At 41.1% G+C, this 18,309-nt stretch overlaps 1 protein-coding gene, 1 non-coding gene and 1 pseudogene across 2 annotated transcripts in view; 1 reads left to right on the plus strand and 2 right to left on the minus strand.

Annotated features, from left to right (window-relative positions):
* SGPP1 (sphingosine-1-phosphate phosphatase 1) overlaps positions 1–18,309 on the minus strand; it is a 44,356-nt gene that overhangs the window by 7,478 nt on the left and 18,569 nt on the right. Inside the window, exon 2 of the mRNA XM_002753997.7 lies at positions 1,904–1,993. Within this exon, the coding sequence (XP_002754043.1) occupies positions 1,904–1,993 (90 nt within the window). The remainder of the gene's footprint in view (positions 1–1,903; positions 1,994–18,309) is intronic.
* LOC118145451 (U1 spliceosomal RNA) lies at positions 3,837–3,999 on the minus strand. Its single transcript, XR_004730555.1, has one exon. It is a non-coding gene; the product is annotated as a U1 spliceosomal RNA (small nuclear RNA).
* Positions 10,147–10,768, plus strand: LOC108593507 (NADH dehydrogenase [ubiquinone] iron-sulfur protein 5 pseudogene; annotated as a pseudogene).

Consider the following 18,309-nt stretch of genomic DNA (forward strand, 5'->3'; position numbering starts at 1 on the left):
TCTCCAGGAAATCTAAAGTTCATAATCCTTGCTATAGATTAAAATCAAGTGGAGAACTTGATAAAAATACTGATACCTGAGACAATCTTCAGAGACTCTGACTGAATTGAAGTGGAGGTGGGACATCAGTATTTTTTTTTTAGGGGGGGACAGAGTTTCGCTCTTGTTGCCCAGGCTGGAGTGCAATGGCGTGATCTCGGCTCATGGCAACCTCAGCCTCCCGGGTTCAAGAGATTCTCCTGCCTCAGCGTCCCAAGTAGCTAGGATTATAGGCATGTGCCACCATGTCCCGCTAATTTTGTACTTTTAGTAGAGACGGGGTCTTTCCATGTTGATCAGGCTGGTCTCGAACTCCCAACCTCAGATGATCACCCGCCTCAGTCTCCCAAAGTACTGGGATTATAGGTGTGAGTCATCACGCCCGGCTGGGGCATCAATATTTTTTTAAAAGTCTGCCCCGTGATTCTAATGTACACTCTTGGTTGAAAACAATTCCATTACATTGTTTTATTATATATTGCATAATTAGACTATGACTACTCAAAGGCAAAATACATATATTTTCAGTGCATGAAAAATTAGTAAGAAGGAAATAAACATTTGGTTAGTTAAATTAAGACAGTTAAGGTATTTCTTCTTTTTTTTTTTTTTTTTTTTTCCTGAGATGGAGTCTCGCTCTGTCACCCAGGCTGGACACTGCAACCTTCTCAGGAGAATCGCTTGAACCTGGGAGGCAGAGGTTGCAGTGAGCCGAGATTGTGCCACTGCACTCCAGCCTGGGTGACAGAGTGAGACTACATCTCAAAAATAAAAATAAATAATTAAAACCGAAAGAGAAAGAAGAAAGAAAAAAGAGTGAGAGAAAGAAAGAGAGAGAAAAGGAGGGAGGGAGGGAGAGAAGGAGGCAGGGAGGGAGGACGGAAGGAAGAGGGAGAGAGAAAGAGAAAGAGAGAGACAGTTAAGGTAATTCTTTAGACTCATCACATGGACTATATAATTCTACCTAACAAGAGCTCTCTAAGAGAAACAGATGATATATAATTTATTGAACCTGGCCTAAGGCATTTTTGGGGAATAATAACTTTCTGTACTAAAAACACTGCTTCAATACTTTACAATTATTGTCACATTTAATCATTACAACCAACATGAAATGGCTTGCCTCAAAGACTCCCATTTTGCTCTTGTCCCAGGATAGGTATTAAAAGCACCTTTTTCCCTCTCAAAACTGTGCAAATTTGATGAAAATTTATGGTTAAACCTTAATCAACCAGTTTTTAAATAATAAAAACTGGTGGAGTAAGGTCACACAGCTACTTATTTACCCTCATATATTGAAGATACTTGACACATTTCTTACAAAAATTAACATTTTGAGCATCAGAAATATCAGGAGTGAAGGGAACTAAATGTTCAACTTTTTTTTTTTTTTGAGACAGGGTCTCACTGTGTCACCAAGCCTGGCGTGTAGTGGCATGCAAAGGAAAATAAAAGTGAGACTGGAAGGAGGAAGAAATGTTATCTTGATTATAGTACTTGACTATTGTGATTGCTGGAAATTGTTTCTGTGAAATACATGACTACTACATTAATACTTCACAAAGTGGCCAGGTGTGGTGGCTCACGCCTGTAATCCAAGCACTTTGGAGGTCAAGGCGGGCAAATCACCTGAGAGCAGGGAGTTCAAGACCAGCCTGACCAACATGGTGAAACCCTGTCTTAAAAAAAAAAAAAAAAACTTCACAAAGCATCATGTTGATACTTTTGTAAAACAAAGTTAGAAGACTTACAATAACTATATTTTCTCACTTAGGTTTCAGGTAAGTTTGCAAAAGATTAAACATTATAAAATTGCCTGTCAATGTCATAAAAAATAAGTATAAGAACACAACACTTTCCTTACCAGAATGGAGTGCATTCCCATGTAAATTCTACTTAGGCAAACTAGAGAACACCAGCAGGGAATAAGAATCAGTCCATATATAAGAGGATACTAAAGGGGAAAAAAAGTAAAATTAGTTAAACAAATTTAAGTTAGAGACAAACAAAAGACAAATCAAATCACTATTCTATAAATGCCACTAAAACAAGAACTTTGTGTTTTTAATCCCCATTATATTCCCAGCACCTAACCCTGAGTATGGCAGATAGCAGACACTCAAGAAATAATTTTGTACAAACGAACAAATGAATGAAATCTCATGTGTCTTCATTCTTTTTTGTGGGAACTAGCTAATTTTTGCTTCTGCAATGAAGATTCGATCACTGGCTTGGTATAGAAGAAGGACAGGTAAGACACATACTTTTAATATGGCCTCCAAAATGAAAGGGCCTCTGGAATAGTACCTGAATCTGGTCCATGTAAATGTCTACAGGTGCTTGGGGAGGAGCACTGGCATTATCTCCCTCTCACCTCATCGGTGACTGCTATCTGAAATTTATATTTCTATACCCCTACCTGTATTCAATATTTAACACCTTGTACTTAGTTTTTCACTTCCACCCCATCAACTAAAATTTCAAATTGTCCCCTTACTGAGAAAAATTTTACTAGAATACTAGGAGCAGAAACCATAAAAAGGGACAAAGCATAAACAGAAAGTGTAGACAATTCTTAGTATCAATGGCACTAGTGGAAGAGTTGGCTTTGAATGTCCTGAGATTGGTGGGAAAGAGGAAAGGATGGATGGGCATGGTGGAGGTCTGTAAAGGGAATAAGGGAGGGCACATTTGCGGCTATTCATGCCTGATGACTTCACATTTCTCAATGAAACTGAAGCCAAGGTAGTTACAGAAGTTGGGTTGAAATAAAGGAGCAAGGGAGTTAAGTATGCTTGTAAGAAGAGTAGAAAATATTTAGTACACAATTGTTTTTTGGTGTTGTTTTGTTTTTTAGGGAGACAAGTTCTCACTGTGTTGTCCAGACTGGAGTACAGAGGCTATTCCCAGGTGTGACCATAGTGAGCCTTAACGCTTAGGCTCAAGTGATCCTCCTGCCTTAGCCTCTTGAGTAGCTGGAACTACAGGCAGAGTTTTTTGTTTTGTTTTGCTGACATCCCTTCTACATTTACCATGGTCCCTCACATTCTCCTTGAAACTAAATACCCTTGACAGTCACAGTTTCATACTCTCCTGGTTCCCCTTGCACCACTTATTTTTTGCTGCATATCTGCCTCTTTTAGTTCCTTAAACATTGTATAAAGAAGGATTCTGTCCTTAGTTGTTACTGATAGTCTTACCTTTCCCTTTTTTTTAGACAGGGTCTTATTCTGTCACCCAGGCTGATATGCCGTAGTGTAATCATGGCTCACTGCAGCCCCAACCTCCCAGGCTCAAGCAATCCTCCCACCTCAGCCTCCCGAGCAGCCAGGACTACAGATGGGTGTCTCAAACTCCTGAGTTCGAGTGATCCACGCACCTTGGCCTTGCAAGTGCTGAGATTACAGGGGCAGTGAGCCAATGCACCTGGCCCCTTTTCTTAATTTTTAACTACTACTGGGCATGCTGAAGACCTACCCATTTCCCTGGGTTTAAGAACCATATATCCAACTCTGCACATATCTCTGCCTTGAGGTCCCTATGGAGGTAAACCCACTATACCTCAAACCAAATTCATCATCCTATCACCTACACTTCTTCCTCCTCTGATATTCCCTATTTCATTTGGAAACACCAAAAACCATGTAATCCAAATCAGAAACATGAATTATCCTTAATTCTTTCCTTATCCATTGTATTCAACCAATAATCAAGTCTTACTAATTTTATATTCTAAATATTCTTTGGAGAATAATTGTATTCTTTTCTGGGAGTGTAAGTTTCTTTTTTTTTTTTTTCAGGGGAAAGCGCGAACACATGCAGTCCCCCACTACCACAAATTAGGCAGTCGAGTTTCCCACATTTGGGGAAATCGCAGGGGTCAGGACATCCGGAGTGCAATGGATAAGCCTTGCCTTGGGAAAACCACCTTCGTGATCATGGTATCTCCCCTGCCAGTATGAGAATAAGTTTCCATTCTTGCTAGAGGAGGTACTAAATAGTAAACACAAAAGCATGCAAATGATATATAAATATGTGTAAGTTATAAAAAATATATAAATCATATAATAAAACCTGATTAGTATGGAGAAAATAAAAAGATAACATGTGTTGAAGAAATAGTAATGCTCATTAATATTCCTTGTGCTCCTCCTACATTTTGGATTCACTTAGACTGGGGTCATGCAACTAATTTTGGCCAGTGAACTGTGGAAAAAACTGACTTATCCCATTTTCACTCTTCCTTTGAACTCTCTTTCCTATAGATGTGACCCTTGGAAACCACATGTTGAGATGCATCACAAGATGGGCATCAGTCTAGGTCCCTGAGTGTCAACAGAGCTAACCCTCAGAGCTAACGCATAATGGATACGTAACACAAGATTTTCTTTTTCTTTTTTCTTTTTTTTGGAAGAGGGTCTTGCTCTGTTGCCCAGGCTGGAGTGCAGTGGTGTGATCTCAGCTCACTGCAACCTCCACCTCCCAGACTCAAGCGACACTGCTATGTCAGCCTCTGGAGTAGCTGGGACCAGAGGTGTGCCACCACATCCAGCTAATTTTTTTTTTAATGTATGTATTTTGAAGAGATAGGGTCTCGCCATGTTGCCCATGGCTGGTCTTAAATTCCTGGACTCAAGTGATTTGCCCACGTTGGCCTCCCACAGCGCTGAGATGAGAGGCATGAGCCACCACCCCTGGCCAAGATACAAGGTTTTGTTGTGTTAAGTCACTGCAATTGGGGGATTAAGTCATTACCACAGTATAACCAAGCCTATCTTAATTAAAACAGAAATAAAAATAGGGTCATGAGTTTCAGAGTGTAAGTGGGGCAGGTTACAGTATTAAATAGAAGATAGTGTAGGCTTTATTGAGAAGTTGAGAGTTGAAGCAAGACGGAATAGAGGTGAGGTGAGTGTACCTGTCAAGCAGATTATTTGTGGAAACAGCATATACCAGGCAGGGGAATCAGCGAGCAAAGTATCTGATCACCAAGTATGACAGGCAAGGAGGCTAGCTGTGGCCATAGTAGAGAGAGCAAGTAGAAGAGGTCAGGGAGGTAATGGGCGGCCAGATCAAGTAAAGCCTGGGAGGCCACCATAAGAAAACTGGCTTCTATTGTGAATCAAATGGGGAGCCACTGCAGGGTTTTTAGTAAAGCTGCTATGTAGAGATAAAATTTTAAGAGAGCAAGGTAAAAAGAGGGAGACCAGTTGGAGGCTGTTGGTATAATCTAGGTGAGGGATAACAGTGGTGCCTCTTTCTACAGCAGGAACTTAAGCCTTTAAAGTCTTTAAAGTATAATTTTTTTTTTTTTTGAGATGGAATCTCACTCTGTCACCAAGACTGGAGTCCAGTGGCGCAATCTCGGCTCACTGCAAACTCTGCTTACTGGGTTCTAGAGATTCTCCAGCCTCAGCCTCCCCAGTAGCTGGGATTACAGGAACCCACCACCACACCTGGCTAATTTTTTTTGTATTGTTAGTAGAGACGGGGTTTCTCCATGTCAGCCAGGTTGGTCTCGAACTCCTGACCTCAGGTGATCCTCCCACCTCAGCCTCCCAAAGTGCTGGGATTACAGGCATGAGCCACCACACCCCGCCTAAAGTATACTTTTTTTTTAAAGACAGGGTCTCACTATGTTGCCCAGGCTGGAGTGCAGTGGCTATTCACACACAATCCCACTACTAATCAGCATGGGAGTTTTGACCTGCTCCATTTCTGACCTGGGCCGGTTCATTCCTCCTTAGGCAACCTGGTGGTCCCCCGCTCCCGGGAAGTCACCATATTGATGCTGAACTTAGTGCAGACACCCAAATTGGTATAACGCACTATAGCCCAGAACTTCTGGACTCAAGCGATCCTCCAGCCTCAGCCTCCCAAGTAGCTGGGACTACAGGCACACGCCACCATGCCAGGCCTAAAGTGCAATTTTTTTTTTTTCTTGAGATGGAGTTTCACTGTTGTTACCCAGACTGGAGTGCAATGGCACAATCTCAGCTGACCACAACCGCTGCCTTCTGGGTTCAAACAATTCTCCTGCCTCAGCCTCCCGAGTAGCTGGGACTACAGGCACACACCACCATGCCCAGCTAATTTTTGTATTTTTAGTAGAGACAGGGTTTCACCTTGTTGACCAGGATGGTCTCGATCTCTTGACCTCGTGATCCACCCGCCTTGGCCTCCCAAAGTGCTGGGATTATAGGCATGAGCCACTGCGCCCGGCCAAGTGTAATTTTTAAAAAGCTGTTGACAGTAAAAAAAGAGAACCAAAGAAGAAAAAAAAAATCAACTTAAAAAAAAATCTTTCTATGCTTCCTTCTTCTTTTTTTAAGCTTGGACCCTCTAGGGAAGTAAAAATGTACAAAATTACTGATAAGAGTTCTTTATACATGACAGACAAAGGAAAAAAATCACCTACAGAGTCTCAGAAGCTAGGGCTGAAGGTAGGAAGGGGAAAGGTAGAGATTTTAAACAGGAGCAATGAAACTGAATGTGACTTAACCTACATTTATTCAATTCTGTGTCCAAGGCGTTCATTAAATAGGAGAGTTGGAATGTTATCAAGCCAGATGCAGAGGCTAAAGAAGCTATGAGGCTTTCCCTTTCTCTGCTCTATGGCACCTTCAGATTTCACAGGGATAAGGTGACGAACTGAAAAAAGAGTAGGTCATTTTTATTGATTGATTTTTTTTTTTATCATTAGTCTCTACTTTTACAGTGTTTTTTCCAGATTTTTTTTTTTTTTTTTTTTTTTTAAGATGGGGTTTCACCATGATGGCCAGGCTGGTCATGAACTCCTGACCTCATGTGATCCACCCACCTCGGCCTCCCAAAATGCTAGGATTATAGGCGTGAGCCACCACGCCCGGCCTTCTCCAGATTTTTTAATGGAAAAAAACAGTTTGGGGATGAGCACAGTGGCTCATGCCTGTAATCCCAGCAGCACTTTGGGAGGTCAAGGTAGGTGGGTCACTTGAGATCACAAGTTCGATCTGTCCTGGCCAACATGGTGAAACCCCGTTCTACTAAAAATATAAAAATTAGCCAGGTGTAGAGGCATGCACCTGTAGTCCCAGTTACTTGGAAGGCTGAAGCGTGAGAATCTCTTAAACCTGGGAAGCAGAAATTGCAGTGAGCAGAGATCACACCACTGCACTTCAGCCTGGGTGACAAAGTAAGACTCTTAAAAAAAAAAAAAAACACTTAAATTAAAAAAAAAAAAAACATTTTGGGGAACACTTGATCCAGTTCTGACTACATGATGACTTTCATATTTATTCCCCATTGAATAACAGAATTCTGAATTTTTAAGTATCAAAGTAAAGAAGAATTTCATCAGTAAGCAGATAAAAAAGACAACAGACTTTTTCTTTTTGAGACAGTTTCACTTGTTACCCAGGTTGGAGTGCAATGGCCCCATCTCTGCTCACTGCAACCTCCACCTTCCGGATTCAAGCAATTCTCCTCTCTCAGCCTCCCGAGTAGCTGAGATTACAGGCATGTGCCACCACGCCCAGCTAATTTTGTATTTTTAGTAGAGATGGGGTTTCTCCATGTGGATCAGGCTGGTCTCGAACTCCTGACCTCAGGTGATATGCCCACCTTGGCCTCCCAAAGTGCTGGGATTACAGGTGTGAGCCACTGCTCCTGGCCAAGACTACAGATCATAATGACTAAAAGAAATAACAAATTAGAAAGATTAAATAAAAGTGATATTTCTAAAGTGGGATTACATGGCAGAGGAAGAATTATGAATAACTAACCAATTCATCTGTTATATTTATTTATTTATTTATTTGAGATGGAATCTCACTCTGCTACCAGGGCTAGAATGCAGTTGTGTGATCTTGGCTCACTGCAACCTCCATCTCCTGTGTTCAAGAAATCCTCCCACCTCAGCATCCCAAATAGCTGGGATTACAGGTGTGCCTCATCATGCCCGGCTAATTTTTTATTTATTTATTTTTTTTTATAAAGACGGGTTTCAGCATGTTGGTCAGGGTGGTCTTAAACTCCCGACCACAGGTGATCCGCCCACCTTGGCCTCCAAAGTGCTTTGATTATAGGCGTGAGCCACCACGCCCGGCCATTTTTTAATATTTTTAGTAGAGGTGGAGTTTTGCCAGGTTGGTCTTAAACTTCTGACCTCAAGTGATCTCCCCACCAGTAACTGGTGGAATGGGGAAATGGGAGAGAAATCAGTTTAGGTTAGGGTCATGTTATATTTGAGATGCCTACTAGACAATGAAGTAGAAATATCAAGTAGGCAGTTGAATATACAAGTCTAGGATTCAGGAGGGAGGTCCAGGCTAGAGACAGAAATTTGAGTCATGAACATTTGGGTTAAATATAAACCCCTTAGACTGGACAAGTTCATCAAGGGAGTGACTGTACATTGGGAAATAAACTCTCCTTAGAACTAAGTGCTGTAGTATATCAAGAAGTCATTAAAAGAAAAAAAAAAAAAGAAAAACTAACAAAGATGACTTAAAAAGAGTGGTTTCTATATATTTTAGATATTTGTAATAAATTTTATCATTTCTTTCTTTTTTTTTTCAATTGAGACAGGGTGTCACTCTGTCAGCCAAGATGGAGGGCAGTCACACAATCTCACTTTACTGTAGCCTCAGTCTCCTAGGTTCAGGTCATCCTCCTGAGTACCTGGGACCACAGGCACATGCCACCACACCAGGCTAACTTTTGTACTTTTTGTAGAGATGAGGTTTTGCCATGTTGCCCAGGCTTGTCTCAAACTCATGAACTCAAGTGAGCTGCCCAGTCTTGGCCTCCCAAAAGTGTTGGGATTACAGGTATGAGCCACCCCACCTGGCCCCTATCATTTTTTCACAAAGGATAATTCCACATAAATCTATTTTTCTTGCATTTACAACTGAATGAGGACAGTGGTCCTAAATTTGTCTTTAGAGACAATTTAACATAAAATTAAAGTTAAATATAATTTGGAGCCGGATGTGTTGGGCTCACACCTTAATCCCAGCACTTTAGGAGGCCGAGGTGGGCAGATCACCTGAGGTAGAGAGTTTAAGACCAGCCTGATCAACATGGAGAAACCCTGTTTCTACTCAAAATACAAAATTAGCTGGGTGTGGTAGTGCATGCCTATAATTCCAGCTACTTGGGAGGCTGAGGCAAGAGAATTGCTTGAACCCAGAAGGCAGAGGTTGCAGTGAGCTGAAATCAGGTCATTGCCCTCCAGCCTGGGCAACAAGAGTGAAGCTCCAGCTCAAAAAAAAGAAAGAAAGAAAACAGGAATTTAGAAGAAATCATTATATGAAAAAGACACTTGCACACGCACGTTTATAGCAGCATGATTTGCAACTGCAAAACTATGGAACCAGCCAAAATGCCCAACAGCCAACACGTGAACAAAGAAAATGTGATAGAGGCCTGTAATCCCAACACTTTGGGAGGCTGAGGCAGGTGGATCTCTCGAGCCCAGGAATTCAAGACCAGACTGGCCATCATGGTGAAACCCCGTCTCTACTAAAAACACAAAAATTAGCCAGGCGTGATGGCTCATAATCCCAGCTACTCGGGAGGCTGACGCAGGAGAATCACTTGAACTTGGGAGGTGGAGGTTGCAGTGAACCAAGATCGTACCAGCGCACTCCAGCCTGGCAACAAAGTGGGACTCTGGAAAAAAAAAAGAGGCTGGGCACAGTGGCTCACACCTGTAATCACTGCACTTTGAGGGGCCAAGACAGGTGGACACCTGACATCAGGAGTTCAAGACCAGCCTCACCAACACAACATGATGAAACCCTGTCTCTACTAAAAATACAGAAAATTAGCCGGGCATGGTGGGGGCTGCTCATAATCTCAGCTACTCAGGAGGCGCTGAGGCAAAAGAATCACTTGAACCTGGGAGATGGAGGTTACAGTGAGCCATGATTGTGCCACTGTAACAAGAGCAAAACTTCATCTCAAAAGAAAAAGACATTTCTCAATTTCTCAGCCATAAAAAGGAAGAAAATAATGGCATTTACACCAAGCTGGATGGAGTTGGAGACCATTATTCCAAACGACATAGCTCAGGAATGGAAAACCAAACATTGTATGTTCTCACTTAGAAGTGGGAGTTAAGCTATGAGGATGCAGAGGCATAATAAAGATATAATGGACTCTAGGGACTTAGGGGCGGGTGACAGATTAAAGACTACACACTGGACGGCAGGCATCATTTACAGCAGGCGTCCGCATCACAAGTTAGTCTTCCTGAAACAGAAGCCAGAGAAGAGACAAGGGCACGAGCATCGGATCACCGTGCCTTTTCTAGGACATGCAAAAAGGTTCGGCATTAACCTAGATCGATGGTGGACAATCCAAAGTGCTGAACAGCCCTACAAGTTTCCTGCTTGATGTCATCCTTTTGAAAAAGAATGGATAGAATGTGCACATGGAATCGATGCTATCCGAGCAAAGAAAGAGTGCAAGATAGAACATTATGATTTCATAGAGTGTACTTCGTATTAAAATGATGAGACGTATGGATACCATCTGGAGACAACGGGATAAACTGATGAAGGAAGGGAAGTCCACCCCTCCATCTCACCACCTGAGCAAAGGGGAGCCTCGGCCCTGAGCAGACACAGCTACTGATATCTGGAGGCCAATTTTCATGTTCTCTGTTCTCCACTGGAAAGGTGGTTTATGGAAAACCTCCTTGTCAAAGTATGTAAAAATAAAGTATTGCTCCATCCTAAAAAAAAAAAAAAAAAAAGGCTACACACTGGTGCAGTATACCCTGCTTGGGTGATGGGTGTACCAAAATCTTGGAAGTCACCACTAACTAACTTATCAAATACTACCTGTTTCTCCAAAACTATTGAAATAATAACATTAACAAAAATAGGAAAAGAAAATATGGCCAGGCACAGTGGCTTACACCTGTAATCCCAACACTTTGGGAGGCCAAAGTAGATGGATCACCTGAGATCAGGAGTTCGAGACCAGGATGGACAACATGGTGAAACCCCATCTCTACTAAAAGTGTAAAAAATTAGCAAGGCATGCTGGTGGGTCCCTGTAATCCCAGCTACTCGGGAGGCTGAGGCAGGAGAATTGCTTGAACCCAGGAGGCGCAGGTTGCGGTGAGCCAAGATCGCACCACTGCACTCCAGCCTGGGCAATAAAAGCAAAACTCTGTCTCAAAAAAAAAAAAAGGAAGGAAGGAAAAAAGAAAGAAAGAGACTTTCAGTAAAAACCTATTACAAAAGCCCTTTGCCTCAACCTCACTGTACCCCTGAAAACAAGATGGGTCACCAGCAGCTTGAGGCATCTTCAAAACTTCAGCCAGAGTTCATGTCCTTGTGAGTCTGCTTAAATTGGCAAAGTCTGATCTGGAAATAGAGCCTTGACAACATATGAACTGGGCAGAGCCTCAAAATAAATTAAACAAACAATGGCAAAATTAAAGAGAAAAATAGTTCTACCAGCCAGCATCATCAGCACTGAAAACCTGCTCTTTCACATAGCCCTTTCCCTATGTAACACATAGAAAGTATTTCTTTTTTTTTTTTTACAGGTGTGAGCCAACACCCCTGCCCAGAAAGTATTTCTTAAATTCTTCTCCAACCTTCTGATCTTGCGTCAGCTGCAAGTTTAACATTTTTCATGTATATCATCTTCTGAAACATGCTAGCCAGTCAGAATTACCCAACAAGGGTTTAATATTTTCCTGACTATGAGTAACATGACTATAAATTTTCTTGGCCATACACTACAGATATTACTTTCTGGAGTAGCCTTATATACAGATTGGTGAACTTTCTCTTCCTATTCTGAAATATAGAAGATCATTAATTTATTAACATTGAACTCATGGCCAAGAGGCACTATAACTCATGCCTGAGTGAATTTTTTTTTTTTTTTGAGATGGAGTTTCACTCTTGTCACCCAGGCTGGAGTGCAGTGGCATGATCTTGGCTCACTGTAGCCTCTGCATCCCGGGTTCAAGCAATTCTCCTGCCTCAGCCTCCCAAGTAGCTGGAATTACAAGCGCCTGCCACCATGCCCAGCTAATTTTTATATTTTTGGTAGAGACAGGGTTTCACCATGTTGGCCAGGCTGGTCTCAAACTCCTGGCCTCAGGTGATCCACCTGCCTCAGCCTCCCAAAATGCTGGGATTACATGTGTGAGCCACCATGCCCAGCTGCCTGAATGAATTTTACATCTAATATAAATATATTATTTGAGGCACCTCCCTGCCATCCTTTACTTAGGAACACTAGACAGCACATCAGCACTACAATTAAGGGCCCATTTAAACAGTGAATTAACCAATTAAAAGCACAAAAATGCAGAAAACACGACACTAAACAGATTGTGAAAAGGATACTTGTTTACAACATGATAGTTGAAACAAGATGAAGGACCATTGCCAGTTCATCCTCAGCTGGGAATGTCGAATTTTCCACCACTTTGCACATGTCTGTGAATGACTTTGAAAATGCCACAAGCACTGATTTTGGGATTACAAATAAATATTAGTGAGTAGGTGAATTCACAAATATGGAATCCATGAATAGTAAGGATTGACTATACTTAAGAAATAAACTACTCTTAACCAATGGGTCAAAGAAAAAAAAAATCACCGAGGAAATTAGAAAATAGAGAAAAACAAAAACATACCAAAATTTATGGAATGTGGCGAAAAAAGTGTTCAGAGAAAAATTATAGTAATAGCCTAAATTAAAAGGAAGAAATATCTCAAATCAGTAACTCTATTCCTTAAGGAACTAGTAAAAGTGGAGCAAACCAAATCCATAGCTAGCACCGCTAAGGAAATAATAAAATGGTTACAGTAGAGAAAAGTGAAATAGAGAATAGAAAAACAATAAAGAGAATCAGCAAAACTAAAGTCGTTTCTTTGAAAAGACCAACAAAGTTGATAAATTTTTGGCCTGACTGACAAAAAAAGAGAGAACATGCAATTAACTGAAATCAGAAATCAAAGTAGAGACATTACTATTGATCTTACAGAAATAAAATGGAACATAAAAGTATGAAATACTGTATGCCAACTAATTAGATAACCCAGATGAAATGGAAAAATTCCTAGAAAGACAAAATCACTAAAACTGACTCAACAAGAAATAGAAAGTCTGAACAAATTTATAACAAGACATTGAATGAATAATCAAAAACCTCCCAACAAAGAAAAACCTGGGACCTGATGGTTCCATTGGTGAATTATATCAAACATTTAAAGAATAATATCAATCCTTCTCAAATTCTTCTAAAAAATAACAGAAAGAATGCTTTATAATTCATCTTACGAGGCCAGTATTACCGATACCAAAACCACCCAAAAGATCACAAGAAAAAAAAATTACAGATCAGTATTTCTTATGAATGCTGATATAAGAATTCTTTACAAACTATTAGCACCCCCAAATCAGCTGCATATTCACAGAATTATGTATCATGCTGCAGAGGGATGTCCTAGAAATGCACAGGTAGTTTAATATAGGAAATTCAATCAACATAATATACCACATTATGAGAACAAAGGGATTGAAACCCACACATATAATCACCTCAATTGATGCAGAAAAAGCATTTGAGAAAACTCAACCCCTTCATAATAAAAACATGAAAAAAACTAGAAGGGAATTTCATCAACATGATAAAGGATGTGTATGAAATATCTACCGATGGCTGGGCGTGGTGGCTCATGCCTGTCATCTCAGCACTTTGGGAGGCCAAGGCAGGTGGATAACCTGAGGTCAGGAGTTCAAGACCAGTCTGGCCAACATGGTGAAACTCTATCTCTACTAAAAATGCAAAAACTAGCCAGTCCTGGTGGCCGGCACCTGTAATCCCAGCTACTCAGGAGGCTGAGGCATGAGAATTGCTTGAACCCAGAAGATGGAGGTTACAGGGAGCCAAGATCATGCCACTGCACTCCAGTCTGGGTGACAGAGCAAGAATGTCTCAAAAAAAAAGAAAGAAAGAAAAGGAAAGGAAAAAAGAAAAGAAAAGATCTACAGATAACATAATACTCAATGGTGAAAGACTGAAAGCTTTCCCCGCAAGACAAGGAAAAAGACAAGGCTTTCCACCTCTAGCCACTGATACCTAACATGGTATTAGAAGTTCTAGTCAGAACAATTAGGGAAGAAAAAGAAACAAAAGAGATCTAAGTCAGCAAAAAAGAAGTGAAGTTTCCCCTTATCTGCAGTTTCATTTTCCACAGTTGCAGATATCTGAGGTCAACTGTGGTCCAAAAATAAATGAGTAGAGTAAAATAAGATATTTTGAGAGAGACGGAGACCATATTCCTATAACTTTTATTTCAGTATATTGTTACAATTGTTCTATTTCTTAGTTATTGTTGTTAATCTCTTACTGTGACTAACTTATAAATTAAACTTTATCATAGATACATATGTACAGGAAAAAAATATGTATATATATACAGGGTTGAGTACTATCCACAGTTTTAGGTACCCACTGGGGGTCATGGAATGCATCCTCTGTTGATGAGGAGGGCTACTAGATCCCTATTCACAGATGATGTGATCCTAAAGACAGAAAATCCCAAAGAATCCATGAAGAAAACATACTAGAGTTAATAAATGAATTCAGCAAAGTTGCAGGGTAAGATGAATACTCACAAATCAATTGTGTTTCTATACACCAGCAATTTAAAAAATCCCAAAATTAAAGTAAGAAAAAGAATTGCACTTTAAATAGCATCCTACAAGAATAATATACCTATATGTAGGTATAAATTTAACCAAGGAATTGAAAGGTTTGTATACTGAAAATTATAAAACATTACTGAAAGAAATTCAAGACCTACTTCATGAAGAGACATCCCTTGTTTATGGATTATAAGACTTAATACATTAAACCTTAATATGTTAAGATGGCACTATTATCCAAAGTGATCTACAGTCAATGTAATCCCTATTGAAGTTCTTTTTGGGGGTTGGGGTGGGGAGTGGAGTCTCACTTTATCACCCAGGCTGGAGTGCAGTGGCTCAATCACAGTTCACCACAGCCTCCAACTCCTGGATTCATGCAATCCCCCAGCCCCAAGTAGCTGGGACTACAGGTGTGCACCATCATACCCCACTAATTTTTTTTTTTGAGCTTTAAAGATCAGATTTATTTGGAAAAACAAAAAAACCCCACAACCCAAAGGATGGGATTTTACATCTCAAGACATCTCCCAGGTAATAAGCCTACAGATTACAAATCATTTTCATAGAAGATATTTTTGTACAAATTTTACATGGATTCAGGAGAGGGACATTAACCAATCCCCATTTATATTTTAATGGGGCAAGGTAGGGGAAAGGGAAAAAGCATTTTGGATACAACTATTTGGAAGGAGAGTAGACACAAAGAGGGCAAACCCTAGCTTTTCATTATCTATAATCAATGGTTTTTCTTTAAAAAAAAAAAAAAAAAAAATCTTTCAATCTTCAGTATCCCTTTAAAAGCCCACTTCTTAGCTACTGGCCAATCTACAACAGTTATTTAAATTCACTTGGTACACACCTTTGTCCACTGGGTAAATTATATTCATTATGCCCACTGCTGCAGCACGCATAAACCAACACCCCCGCATGGCTGAACAGGACCTAATCTAGGGCTGATGGGAGAAGGGCTTGCAAACCAAGATCAAGATGTCATTTCTCCGCTAATACTGTTTACCAAGCTGATCCCTACAAAACTGCACATAAAAGCAGGCAAGTTAATTTTTAATCTTTTGTAGAGATTGTGGGGGGTGTCTCACTATGTTGCCCAGGCTGGCCTCAAACTCCTGGGCTCAACTGATCCTCCCATTTTGGCCTCCCAAAGCACTGGAATTACAGGCCTAAGCCACCATGCCCAGTCCTTCTATCAAAGTTCTAAGTCCATTTTTGCAGATACTGCAAAGGTGATCCTCAAATTTATATGGAATTGCAGAAGATCCGGAAGAGCCAAAACAATACTAAAAAAGAAGAACAGTGTGGAAGGACTCATACTTTTCTATTTCAAAATTTATTACAGTATTCAAAACAGTGAGGTACTGATATAAGGTCAGACATACAGACCAATGGAATAGAATTGTGGGCCAGAAAATAAACCCATATATCTATGGTTAATTGATTTCAACAAGAATGCCAAGATCATTAAATAGGTAAAGAATAGTCTCTTTAATGAATAGCGCTAGGACGTCTGAATATCTACATGCAAAAGGATGAAGTTGGACTCCTATCTCACACCATATATACACTCAAAATGGGTCAACAACTTAAATATAAGAGCTAAAAACTTTTAGGAAAAAAACATAGGGGCCAGGTGTGGTGGCTCACACCAGTAATCCCAGCATTTTGGGAGGCCAACGCAGAAGAACTGCTTGAGCCCAGGTATTCACGACCAGCCTGGGCAACAAAGGAAAACCCTGTCTCAACAAAGAAAAGAAATCTACATTTTCTTTTATTTTGAGACAGAGTCTTGCTCTGTTGCTCAGGGTGGAGTGCAGTGGCATGATCTCAGCTCACTGCAACCTCCGTCTCCCAGGCTCAAACGATTCTCCTGCCTCAGCCTCCCGAGTAGCTAGTATTACAGGTTCATGCTACCATGCCCAGCTAATTTTTGTATTTTTAGTAGAGACAGGATTTCACCATCTTGGCCAGGCTGGTCTTGAAGTCCTGACCTCATGATCCACCCTCCTAGGCCTCCCAAAGTGCTAGAATTACAGGCATGAGCCACTAGGCCTAGTCAAAAAAAAATTTTTTTAAGAAGAAAACACGGCCAGTCACGGTGGCTCAAGCCTATAATCCGAGCACTTTGGGAGGCCGAGGCGGGTGGATCATGAGGTCAAGAGATCAAGACCATCCTGGTCAACGAGGTGAAACCCCGTCTCTACTAAAAATACAAAAATTAGCTGGGCATGGTGGCGCATGCCTGTAATCCCAGCTACTCGGGAGGGTGAGGCAGGAGAATTGCTTGAACCCAGAAGGTGGAGGTTGCGGTGAGCTGAGATCGTGCCATTGCACTCCAGTCTGGGTAACAACAGTGAAATTCCGTCTCAAAAAAAAAAGAAGAAAACACAGGGATAAATCTTTATGACTGAATTAGGCAACAGATTCTTAACTATGACACCAAAAGCACATGTAACAAAAGAACAAAATGGGTAAATTGGAATTTCCTCAAAATTTACAACCTGGCCGGGTGTGGTGGCTCAGGCCTATAATCTCAGCACTTTAGGAAGCTGAGGTGGGCAGATCACTTGAGGTCAGGAGTTCAAAACCAGCCTGGTCAACATGGTGAAACCCCATCTCTACCAAAAATACAAAAAATTAGTTGGGCATGGTGGTGCGTGCCTGTAATTTCAGCTACTTGGGAGGCTGAGGTGGGAGAATCACTTGAACCTGGGAGTCAGAGGTTGCACTGAGTCAAGATCATGGTACCGAACTCCAGCCTAGGTAACAGAGGGAGACTCCATCTCAAAAAAAAAAGGTGCACCAAAGGAAATTATCAAGAAAGTAAAAAGACAGTCTACTAAGTGGGAGGAAACATTTGCAAATGATTTATTTAATAAGGATCTAGTATGCGGAATTTGTAAAGAACACTTACCACTCAAAAACAAAAAGACAACACAATTGAAAAATAGGCAAAAGACTTGAATAACATTTCTCCAAATAAGCTATACAAGTGGCCAACAATCACATGAAAATATGCTTGCCTGACATGGTGGCTCACACTTGTAATCCCAGCACTTTAGGGGGCCAAGGTGGGCATATCGCTTGAGCCCAGGAGTTTAAGATGAGTCTAGGCAACATGGCGAAACCCTCTCTAACAAAAATATAAAAATTAGCCAGGCATGGTGGCATGTGCCTGTGGTCCCAGCTACTTGGGAGGCTGAGGTGGGGGAATCCCTTGAGCTTGGGAGGTAAAGGTTGTGGTGAGCAGAGATAAAAATAAAAATAGGCTGGGCGCAGTGGCTCACGCCTGTAATCCCAACACTTTGGGAGGCCAAGGAGGTAGGTGGATCATGAGGTCAAGAGATCGAGACCATCCTGGTCAACATGGTGAAACCCCGTCTCTACTAAAAATACAGAAATTAGCTGGACATGGTGGCGCGTGCCTGTAATCCCAGCTACTCAGGAGGCTGAGGCAGGAGAATTGCCTGAACCTAGGAGGTGGAGGTTGCAGTGAGCCGAGATTGCACCATTGCACTCCAGCCTGGGTAACAAGAGCGAAACTCCATCTCAAAAAAGAATAAAAATAAAAATAAAAAAAATATA

Source organism: Callithrix jacchus, chromosome 8 (assembly GCF_049354715.1).
Source record: "Callithrix jacchus isolate 240 chromosome 8, calJac240_pri, whole genome shotgun sequence".
NCBI classification, from domain to species: Eukaryota; Metazoa; Chordata; class Mammalia; order Primates; family Cebidae; genus Callithrix; species Callithrix jacchus.